This window comes from Callospermophilus lateralis, chromosome 5 (assembly GCF_048772815.1).
Source record: "Callospermophilus lateralis isolate mCalLat2 chromosome 5, mCalLat2.hap1, whole genome shotgun sequence".
In the NCBI taxonomy this organism is placed as follows: domain Eukaryota; kingdom Metazoa; phylum Chordata; class Mammalia; order Rodentia; family Sciuridae; genus Callospermophilus; species Callospermophilus lateralis.
This window is the reverse complement of record NC_135309.1, coordinates 111707163-111719457: the sequence shown is the minus strand read 5'-3', so window position 1 is coordinate 111719457 and position 12295 is coordinate 111707163. Positions and strand designations below refer to the sequence as shown.

The 12295-nt window shown below is 34.6% G+C and overlaps 1 protein-coding gene across 2 annotated transcripts in view; it reads left to right on the top strand.

Moving 5' to 3' along the window:
• The window catches only part of Slc30a5 (solute carrier family 30 member 5), a 35775-nt gene extending 23480 nt beyond the window's left edge, over positions 1–12295 (top strand). The window contains exons 13-16 of one of the 2 annotated variants that reach the window (XM_076857178.1): positions 2410–2611; positions 5047–5273; positions 9003–9131; positions 10411–12295. In XM_076857178.1, the coding sequence (XP_076713293.1) occupies positions 2410–2611; positions 5047–5273; positions 9003–9131; positions 10411–10581 (729 nt within the window). In that variant the 3' untranslated portion in view covers positions 10582–12295. Of the gene's footprint in view, positions 1–2409; positions 2612–5046; positions 5274–5394; positions 5452–9002; positions 9132–10410 lie in introns of those variants that run through there. The other variant, XM_076857179.1, reaches the window with a different exon arrangement.

Genomic DNA, 12295 nt, shown 5'->3' with positions numbered 1-12295 from the left:
GGTTTTACTCTACAAATTATATCAGTACCATAGAAATGTTTAACGTTCTCTTTGTACCTCCAAACATTATATGTAGCATTTCTTATAGTTGGCACACCCTATCCTCACTTCTGCCTGCAGCCTCCCTCAAGATTATGCTTGTATGTCTCTCTGGTAGTATATTTTCCATTAATCCCTCTCTTCTCTTCATTCTCCAAGAAGGAGATATATATTTGCATGAAAAACATTTTCAAGATGTATTAAATAAAAAACACAGCAACCAAGTACAGTAACGCATGCCTGTGATCCTAGAAACCTGGAAGTCTAAAGCAGGAGGATTGCAACTTTGAGGCCAGCCTCAGCAATTTAGCCAAGACCTTTTATAAAAATAAAAAGGGCTGGAGAGCAGCCGGGAGCAGTGGCACATACCTGATCCCAGCAGCTGGGGAGGGTGAAACAGGAGGATTGCTATTTCAAAGCCAGCCTCAGCAATTTAGTGAGGCCCTGCCTCTAAATGAAATACAAAAAAGGGCTGGGGATGTAGCTCAGTGGTTAAGCACCTCTGGGTTAAATATCTGGTAACCCCCCCCAAAAAAGGGCTGGGGATATAGCTCAGTAACAAAGCATCCGTGGGTTTAATCTCCAATATCCCTCCAAAAAAATTACAAAATAACATATAATTCTATTTTTAGTTTCAAATGTGTAAATTTATGTATGTTAGCTTTTACATAAGAAGTACTATTCTCTTAGAAGAGACTGTAGTTCTCGAGGATAGAATCATAGAAGGACTATCACTTTCTACTACATTTTTTTTCCTGATGCCAATATATAAAAATGAGGTGTTTCTCAGTAGAGGAAAAGGAGTATTTATGAGATAATGGGGTTTTTGTAAGCAATATTTGGTTTCATTCAAACTTAGTTAACTACCTACAAGCTTATAAGGCTAACAGAAAAAAAAATTTTTTTTTAAGAGAGGAGCGGGGGGGGGGGGAGAGCGAGAGAGAGAATATTTTCAGTTTTCAGTGGACACAACATCTTTATTTTATGTGGTGCTGAGGATCAAACCCAGCGCCCCGCGCATGCCAGGCGAGCGCGTTACCTCTTGAGCCACATCTCTAGCCCACAGAAATTTTAAAATCTGGCAGACCGCTGGGCACAGTGGCACACACCTATAATCGCAGCAACTCAGGAGGCTGAGGCAAGATGATTACAAGTTTGAGGCCATTCTCAGCAACTTAGCAAAACACCATCTCAAAACAAAAAGGACTGGGGAGCCACGGTTGTAGCTCAGTGGTAAAGTGCTTGCCTAGCACATGTGAGGCACTGGGTTTGATCCTCAGCACCACACATAAATAAACATAAAATTTTAAACAAAGAAAAAGAACTGAGGATGTAACTCAGTGGTAAAGCACCCCTGGATTTAATCCCCAGTACATTTTTTTTTTTTTTTAATTAAAAAAAAAATCTGGCAGGGGCTGGGAATGTGGCTCGAGTGGTAGCGCACTGGCCTTGCATGCGTGAGGCACTGGGTTCGATTCTCAGCACCACATAAAAATGAAATAAAGATATTGTGTCCAACTAAAAAATAAATATATTTAAGAAAAAAAAATCTGGCAGACAAATGGTCTGAATCACAGGAAGGAGCAGATAAGCTCTAAACATTCACTAAAATAAATCTCTTTTCTTACTGCCTTGAAATACAGAAATATAGTTTAAATTATTTGTCTCCCTCAATTTTATATTATCCTTTAATAAATTAATTTCTCTAAAGGAAAAATTGTAGACACATGTAAATTAAATAACATCCTTAGCTTCTGTTCAAAATCATAAGAGAATAATCAAGGATTAGTAGCTTTGTTTATACTTTGGAGTATTATTGTGGCACCATTGGATCAAGATAATTTCATACATTTTATTAGGAGATTGCTACCGTATATTTGCTTTTTCATTGTATCTTTTATATTTCAGAAAATTTATTATAAAGGCACAAAAAGATGATATTTTTTTGGAATCAGTTAATAATTTACAATCATTGTCATAAAATTGTTAAAATTTACATAGTAATATAAACAAGATTTCAAATATAGTATATGCCTCTCCTAGTGAACAGTCTTTTCCAACTCTATTTAAACAAAACTTTGTGCTATTTATTTACATGTGCATAAGCCATGAAGAAATTACATATCATTCTTTAATTACTTGTTTAAAACAAATTCAATCCCTCTACTTGTCAGTTTTGTTTGGTATTTGAAAGAATGATTCTTCCAAAATATTCTAAAATTCACATTTTTAACATTTTAGACTTAAGTTAAACTTAAGTTTTAACTGTAAATATTTTCAAAACTGTAATATGTAGACATATAATAGCTTTTATAACAAGTTTCTTTTGATTTTACAAATTTAAAGGATTTCTTTCCTCCCTTTTGCTAGCCAGTCTCAGTTGGAGGGCTGATAGTAAACCTTATTGGTATCTGTGCCTTTAGCCATGCCCATAACCACAGCCATGGAGCTTCTCAAGGAAGCTGTCACTCATCTGATCATAGCCATTCGCATCATATGCACGGACACAGTGACCATGGGCATGGTCACAGCCATGGATCTGCAGGTGGGGGCATGAATGCTAACATGAGAGGTAAGTCCTTATGAAATACTCTCCTACCTTTCAATTGTGTTCTGAATTGATATTTTGTGCTTATTTTTATTCACTATTGACCCTATAGGACTCTGTTATTTTTAGAGCAATCTGGCTAAAAAAAAAGTCTGAGCAGGACACATTGGTGTTCCCCTGTAGCAATACCAGCTACTCTAGAGACTGAGGCAAGGAAAATTGTGAGTTTGAGGCCAGTCTCAGCAATTTAGTAAGACCCTGTCTCAAAAAAAAAAAAAAAAAAAACTTTAAATAAAAGAACTAGGAACATAGGGCTAGGTATATTGAACTCAGTGCCCCTCGGTTCAACCACAGTGCTAAAAAATAATAATAATAATAATTAATTAAAAATTAAAATTTAAAAATCTGAAGATACCTTCAGTAGAAAACACTGCTATTTGACCAGGTATAGTGGTACACACATTTAATCTCAGCTACTTAAGAGATTGAGGCAGTAAAATCGCAAGTTCAAGACCAGGCTACACAATTCAGTGAGATCCCATCTCAAATAAAAATAAAGGAGGGCTGGGGATATAGCTCAATTGGCAGAGTGATTTCCTCACATGCACAAAGCTCTGGGTTCAATCCCCAGTACTACAAAAAAATAAAAAAAGAACTGGATTGTAGCTCAGTGATAGAGCATTTGCTTAGTATATTCCAGGCCCTGGGTTCAATCCCAGTATTGCCCACCCATAAAAAAAGAAAAGTCATGTTTGTTTAATTAAAATGGAATATTGTTCATCTTTTTTAAAAAATAGGAAAATTCTGGGGCTATGGTTATGGCTTAGTGGTAGAGTGCTCACCTAGCTTGTATAAGGCATTGGGTTCGAACCTCAGCACCACATAAATAAATAAATAAACAAACAAACAGAATAAAGGTATTGTGTAAAAGAAATTATTTTTTAAAAAGTAGGAAATTCTGTAATATACAGCAGCATGTCTTGAGGATACTATGCTAAGTGAAATAAGCCTATCACAGAAAAACTGTTCCTGTGTGATTTCACTTACATGTGATGAAATTCATAGAACAGTGGTGATTAGGAAGAGAAATAAAGTTGCTAGTAAACAGGCATAAAGGTTCAGTTAATAAGATCTATACGTTTATGAGATTATTTGTATAACATACCTCTAGGCAACAGTGATGTATTATGCCATTAAAATTTGGTTGAGGGTAGTTATTATGTTAACTGTTCTTACCACAATAAATAGATTTTTTAGAAAGTGAAAATCAAGGGCCTGGGAGTGTAGCTCAGTGGTGGAGCACTTATCTAGCATGTACGAGGTTCTGGGTTTTGATTCCTAACACCAACAAATATATATATATATATATGTATTTGTTCATAATGTCTACTTTTAAATTATTATAACTATATCAAGAACTATGTAATGTTTTGAACAACCAACAATAAAAATTAATTTAAAAAAAATTATAACTATAGAGTCCTGTTCATAGTGACTGTTGAATAAATATTGGTTGCAAGGGAAACACTAAATGTGCTATTATGAACTTTCACTGCAAAAAAATAGGAGATGTTTATTGTGCTATTAAAAAAAAAAAAGTATGGGGAAGCTGGGAGTGGTGGCACACGCCTATAATCCCAACAGCTCAGAAGACTGAGGCAGGAGGAACACAAGTTCAAAGCCAGCCTCAGCAATAGCAAAGTGCTAAGCAATTCAGTGAGAACCTGCCTCTAAATAAAATACAAAATAGGGCTGGGGATGTGGCTCAGTGGTTGAGTGCCCCTGGATTCACTTCCCAGTACCAAAAAAAAAAAAAAAAGTATGGTGGATATATTAATCTCCCACTGTGTTATTCTTTGTACTAATTGCTTAATATAAATAACTTGGGTGATTGTCAAAACTTGGCTCAAGCATGAGTTTTTAGGAAGCCTTCCCAAAAAAAGTACATCAACTTATTAAATCTTAACCACACTGTGTCCTAGTAGCCTTTACCTTTTTTTTTTTTCTAATTTTTTTTCTTAGTTGATAGATCTTTGTTTTATTTATTTATATGTGGTGCTGAGAATCAAACCCAGTGCTTCACACATGCCAGGCAAGTGCGCTACCACTGAGCCACAGTCCCAGCCCTGTCCTTACCTTTTTACAGTACGTTAAATTCCCTGAGGACAGTAACCTGGTCCTTTTTTTTTTTTTTCTTTTTTTTTAATTTTTAGTTGTAGGTGAACATGATACTTTTATTTTATTTATTTATGTGGTGCTGAGGATCAAACCCAGCTCCCCACACATGTGAAGCAAGCACTCTACCACTGAGCCACAACCCCAGCCCTAACCATGTCCTTTCAAAGTACCACTAGCAAAGTGGTGATGCCTAGTAGGTACCCAGCAATATCGGTAAGATGGATTAAAAAAGCTAAATTAGATACTTTTATTTATAATGTTTTTATATATTTTCTTTGTAGGTGTATTTCTACATGTTTTGGCAGATACTCTTGGCAGTATTGGTGTGATTGTATCCACAATTCTTATAGAACAGTTTGGATGGTTCATTGCCGATCCCCTCTGTTCTCTTTTTATTGCTGTATTAATATTTCTCAGTGTTGTCCCACTGATTAAAGATGCCTGTCAAGTTCTCCTTCTGAGACTACCACCAGAATGTGAAAAAGAATTACATATTGCCTTAGAAAAGGTACTGTATGTAATTTCTTTACTGTTGTTTTTCTTTTAAAGTAGCATTTAAAAGTGAGTAAGTTGACTGACAAGAAATGTGCAAATAAATTTTTTTTTTTTACTTAATGGATATAAAACAGGAACCAAATAAAGAGACGTAGAGACATGTTCTTGGATGGGGATACTATATTATAAAGGTATTTATTTTTTTGTTGTTGTTGTTTAAAACTCAATTCAGTTGCCTCACATTGGGATTTTGTTTTGCTTTTTATTTGTGGGACTAGACAATCCAGTATTATTTTGAAATTTGGAAGAGTTAGTTTTTGAGTATAAAGAAGCATACATAATTTATAGAATTAACTAATTAGTTTAATAGGTTCCTGTTTTATTATTATAAAGTTATACATTAACATATAAAACTAACAGTTTTGTCCTTAACAAGAAGAAAGCAAATGAATGATTTTTAAAAATAATCATTTGTCTGGGCTGGGGATGTGGCTCAAGCCGTAACGCGCTCACCTGGCATGCGCGGGGCGCTGGTTTTGATCCTCAGCACCACATAAAAATAAAGATGTTGTGTCCACCGAAAAGTGAAAAATAAATATTTAAAAATTCTCTCTCTCTTTCTCTTTAAAATTAATTAATTAATTAATTAATTAATAGTTTGTCCAGAAACAGACCCAGAAACTTATGAAATTCAATGTACACCAAAGATGTCATTTCAGATCTGTGAGGAGAAGGAATTGATCGCTTTGAATTAATTACATTTCTACTTCGAGAAAAGAAAATTATAGCTCCATTCCATACCATATAAAAATATATTTCCAACAGATTAAATGTATAAATGACAAAAAATTATAAAATTGCTGAAATAAAATAGAAGCTTTCTTTTTTTTTTTTTTTTTTTTTTTTTTTTTTGTGATACCAGGGGTTAAACCCAAGGCCTAAAGTCACTAGGTAAGCACTTTACCACTGAGCTACATCCCAAGCCAAGCCCAAAAAGTATATTTTTATAGTCCCAAAGGAAGGGAAAGGCTTTTTTTTTTTTAATATTTATTTTTTAGTTGTAGTTGGACACAGTACCTTTATTTCACTTATTTATTTTTACGTGGTGTTGAGGATCGAACCCAGGGTCTCTCACATGCGAGGCGAGCGTTCTACTGCTGAGCCACAACCTCAGCCCCCACCCCACCCCACCCCGAAAAGCTTTTATAACCTTAAAGTGAAACCAGAAGCTAAAAAGTAAGGCAGGGATCTACACATTTAACAAATTGAAAATTGCTTGTTAGAGAAAGAGTCCATTAATGAACATGAAATACAAATGGCAGATCAAGAGGAAATCTTTGAAGTATATATAAAAATACAAAGATTTACTATTCATATTCCTTTTAAATCAAGAAAAAAACAGTTTTATAGAAAAATAGACTGGGGATATAAACAATTCCTAGTAAAAACAAATACAACAATGTTTATTCACTTTGTGCTTTGCCATATCAAATTAAAGAAATTGGGGTTGGCATTGCAATTGTGGAACATAGTGTTGTCCATAAAGTATGTTATGGAATGAGTTTCTTTACTAGAGACTAACATAAAAGCCAATTAATATCTTTAAAAAAGGAAAAGTTGAGGGCTGGGGTTGTGGATCAGCGGTAGAGCTCTTGCCTAACATGTGCTGGTTTCGATCCTCAGCACCATGTAAAATAAATATTAAAATAAAGTTATTGTGTACAACCAAAAAAGTAAATATTTTTTTAAAAAAAGAATGAAAAATGTTGATTTTGTGATTTTATTTTGTTGTGTGTTTGTGCTGGATATCAAATTCAGGGCTTTGAAAACTAGACACATATTGTACCACTGAGCCATACCCCTGGTCCCAGAATTCTGAATGTGTAAACTAGCCTCTTTAGCCTCTTGCACTAGGACATAACTAAGCTCAGTGGTAGCCTACATATGCAAAGCCCTGGGTTGAATCCCTAGCACTTCAAAGAAAGAGAAAAAGACACAAACTATACCATCTTTTTTTTTTTTTTTTTTTTTTAGTTGTAAGGTGGACACCATGGCTTTATTTTGTTTATGTTTACACTGTGCTGATGGTCAAACCCTGTGCCTCACACATGCTGGACAAGCATTCTACCACTGAGCCATAACCCCAGCCCACATAAACTGTAGCATCTTAACCCACTTTTCACAAATTAAGTTAGTCAAGTTTTCTCCCTTTCTCATAATACATTCTACTTTTTAAAGTATTTTTTATTTCAGCTAGACATGTGGCACACACCTCTAATCCCAGCAGCTTGGGAGGCTGAGGCAGGAGGTTTCCAAGGTTGAAGCCAACTTAGTGAAGCTATAAGCAACTTAGCGAGACCCTGTCTGAAAATAAGAAATGAAAAGTGCTGGGGATGTAGCTCACTAATGAAGTACCCTTGGGTTCAATCCCTAGTACCTAAGATAAAATAAAACAAAATGAAAAGTATTTTTTATTTCAAAGATAATATAAATCCAATACAGAAAACTTCAAAATAAAGAAAAATACAAAAAAGAAAATCACATAAATTTTACCACCTGGGAAGAAATATTTTTCCAAGTTGTTTTTCTATATAAAAATATTTCAGAAATAAAAAGAGCAGGCTGAGATTGTGGCTCAGTGGTAGAGCGCTTGCCTCGCAAGTATGAGGCACTAAGTTTGATCCCCAACACCATATAAAAATAAATAAATAAAATAAAGGTATAATAAATAAATAAAAAGCAAAAACTGTTTTTGTACTGTTTTGTAAAATTTTCTCTATTTAAATATGATAGATTGGATAATATTCTAATAGATATTTTTATAATAACTTTATGTTTTATTTATTTATTTTTTTAATGTGGTGGTGAGGATTGAACCCAGTGCCTTACCCATGCTAGACAAGTACTCTACCACCAAGCCACAACCCCAGCCCTCTAATACATTTTTTTTTTAAAGAGAGAGAGAGAGAGAGAGAATTTTTAATATTTATTTTTTAGTTATCAGCGGGCACAACATCTTTGTTTGTATGTGGTGCTGAGGATCGAACCCAGGCCGCACGTATGCCAGGCAAGCATGTTACCGCTTGAGCCACATCCCCAGCCCCCTCTAATACATTTTTAATGACTGTGTACCATTTATATAACCAATCCTCTATTGTTGAACATTGAAGAAACTTTTGAATATGTTAGCTCTGTATGACAAATAATGTGTATATGTATGTATCAGTGTAACTGAACCATGTATTTCATTGAACATATTCAGATAATGTTTAGAATAGGCAAAGTACATTATGTAAAGATACCTTTACTTCAAGCTAGCTATCCTTCTGCACCTTACTACTTCTGGCCTATCCTTAATACCATTTTCTTCTTCATTTTTTTTTTTCTTTAAATCAGCATAATGATTCTAGACCAAGGAATCTATGTTTGATTTCTAGCAGAGAACATCCCATTTTAAATAAATTAGCCTTAGCTGGGTGTGGTGGAACATGCCTGTAATCCCAGCAACTCCAGAGGCTGAGGCAGGAAGATTGTGAGTTGAAAGCCAACCTCAGCAACTTAACAAGGCCTTAAGCAACTCAGCAAGCCCCTGTCTTTAATAAAATATAAAACAATGGCTGAGAATGTGGCTTGGTGTTTAAACATTACTTGGTTCAATCCTTGGTACTAAAAAAATAAATATAAATAAGTAAATAAATTAGTCTTTGAGACCATTTATATTACCTCTCCTTTGATTTGACAGATACAGAAAATTGAAGGATTAATATCATACCGAGACCCTCATTTTTGGCGTCATTCTGCCAGCATTGTGGCGGGAACAATTCATATACAGGTGACGTCTGATGTGATGGAACAAAGAATAGTACAGCAGGTAATAATATTCTTTTGTTTTAGTAATTTCAGTTGAGATGATTTATACATAAAATTGCACACCTCGTTATATGGCTCAGTATTTACTCCTCAAAAATATTAGTCTTAGCCAGGCATGGTAGTGCATGCCTGTAGTCCCAACTACTCAGGAGGATGAAGCAAGAAGACTGCAAGTTGAAGGCCAGACTGGGCAATTTAGCAAGAACTTGTCTCAAAATAAAATAGTGGAAAAAAAGGACTACCACTATAGCTTAGTGATAGAGTGCTTGCCTACCATGTACAAAGCCCTAGGTTCAATCCCCAGTGTCACCAAAAAAATTTCATTTATGATCCATCTTAGTTCCCAGTAGGTTATCAAGAAATAAATTATTGTAAATATGCCCTAAATTAATAATAACCAGGTTGGCAGGGTATATGCTATATTTGGAGATGAGGATCATATTGAGAGCCATAGGTTAGTCGGAATGACACCTGGCATTTTGCCAGAGGGAATGGTTGAAAGGTGACACTGCTCCGGGAATAGGTTGCCTCTGGGATTAGGGCGGATTCTGCTGCCTGCTGCCTCGGTCGCCTACTTTGGAGTTCTCTCAAGGGGTTCCTTGAGAATTGGCGCAAGGAGCCAGTGGAGGGAGTGTGTCCTGGGAAGTGTGTGTAGACTGCCAGTGAGAGTTTGGGAATAAAGAGTTGCTGTTTGAACCCACAAGGCTTTGTGGCAGCTCTGTTATTTGTGCCCAGCCAGACTGCAGCAGGATCAAAACAGTCCCAAGGGCTGGAGATGTGGCTCAGTGGTAGAGCACTTGCCTGGGCATGTGTTAAGGCCCTAGGTTCAATCCTCAGTACCACCAAAATAAAAGAAAAGGAAAAAGAAATTCCTGTGGCCCTATGGTAGATGCAACATATGGAAACCTTAGCTGTTTTTATTTTCTACTTGAAATGTCAGGTCAGTAATTTAATGACCTTCTTACAGATGTATCTAACTTTTTAATTTTATTTTTAGTTATAGATGATTGACACAATACCTTTGTTTATTTTTATGCGGTGCTGAGAATAAAAACCTAGTGCCTGGCACATTCGAGGCAAGCACTCCACCACTGAGCCACAGCCACAGCCCCACAGATCTATCTAACATTTTAACTAGATAATAAACATTTCTCTGAGGGTTTAATCTTAGACTATCTATAACTGTAAAAAATATTAATTATGTAAGATGTAAAGATGTAATACTTTATGTAAAGATTAAATACTTTAAATGCTTTTAAATGTCTGGATTTTTGTAACAGGTTACAGGAATACTTAAAGATGCTGGAGTAAACAATTTAACAATTCAAGTGGAAAAAGAGGCATACTTTCAACACATGTCTGGCCTAAGTACTGGATTTCATGATGTTCTGGCTATGACAAAACAAATGGAGTCCCTGAAATACTGCAAAGATGGTACTTATATCATGTAAGATAATCAAGAATTATACCTGGGAAATGACAATGATTAAATGACGCTGTTTATAATATTGCCAGAAGGACAAAAATTGCACATAATTGTACAAAAACTTCTAAAGCTTCCTACTGTTGGATCAAGGAATCTTTCTTAAAGAATATTTAAATACAGAATGAAGCATAATGGTATAAGGAAAATAATTACCATATTTGAATTATGAGAGCAATTTAAAATTTGAGGGAACATGATGTACTGCATCGTCTTCAAAAATGGACACATAATGATGGATTCTAGTGAAGACCAAAATTACTTCTGTATGTTTACTTTCTATCAGAAAGCATCTCCATTGTAAATATGTATTTACATGTTTATTACAAAGACCCAAATTAAAAGTTTTTAGTCAATTTTTGCATAGCCTGAGGATAAAATAGGAATAAAAATTCTATATTTATGGATTTTCTGTATATAAAACTGGTTTCTAATTATAACTTAAAAGTAAAATCTGTATTGCCACTTTAAGTGTAAACTAAATTATTTAGAAGAAACTTCAGCCACTGATTTGAGATAAGCAATGAGAATAGGGAAGGATAACTTTACAGTTTTTGATGTATTACAAAACCAACCACTCTGTAAAATAAATTTTTTTACTTTTGGTAATATTTGCAAATGAATAATTAATTTATTAGGGTAAAAAACTTATACTAAGTTGTGTCCTTGTTATTCATTTACTTGTCATCTTTCTCCAGGGTAGAATATTCCATTTCTTATTATGCATTTGGCATTCCAAGCTGTTTATCACACTGGTATCCAAGCAATCCTAGGCTTTTCAACTTCTCATGTGCCTCCATATGTTGTAGAACAGCCAATTAAGAAAATGTTTACCAACTCAGAGTTGAATTCTCTGCCTATGGATATAACTTTTTTCTAATTTCTGGAAAATGTAGCTAAGTAAGAAATAATCAAGCCGAGTGCGGTGACACACATTAGCCCCTGTAGTCCCATGGGCTCAGGAGACTGAGATAGGAGGTTTGCGAGTCCAAAGCCAGCCTCAGCAACTCAGCAAAGTGCTTTGCAACTCAATGAGACCCTGTCTCTAAATAAAATACAGAAATAGGACTGGGAATGTGACTCAGTTGTCAAGTGCCCCTGAGTTCAATCCCTGGTACCAAAAAGAAAAAGAAATAAACAAAAAATAGTTATGTCGTGGTTTAATAAGTAAAATTTGTCCATAAACATTTAGACAGCATGAAATCAAACTGACATAATTACTTTGAATAATGATATCTAATTATATTTTCATTTCGATTTTAAATAGATATATCATCCAAAAAGACTTTATAATAAATATATAATATATGCTGTTTTATGAATACCAAAGAATGTTATCCAAAAGAAACTTTTGAATATCTATTTATAAGCATCTGAATAGTTTCATTCTTATGCTAGGAATTTTGAAAAGTAGCATAAATTTAATATGGGTACTATTTTCTTATCTATTATAATGGCAAACATGTATTGTAAATGATATTTTTGTCTTACCAGTTTTAATATGTGAGGAATTTTAGAAATTTGCTATAAGTTATTTTTATATTCCATGTCTTCTCTTTGCACATTTCTTCGGTCCAGAATCTTCAGTTCATATTAAAATTTTTGAGTGGTGGGAAAATAATTGCACATTGTTGTTTTAATGCAATTTTTATACTTTAAGATTTTTTAAAATAAAAAAATTT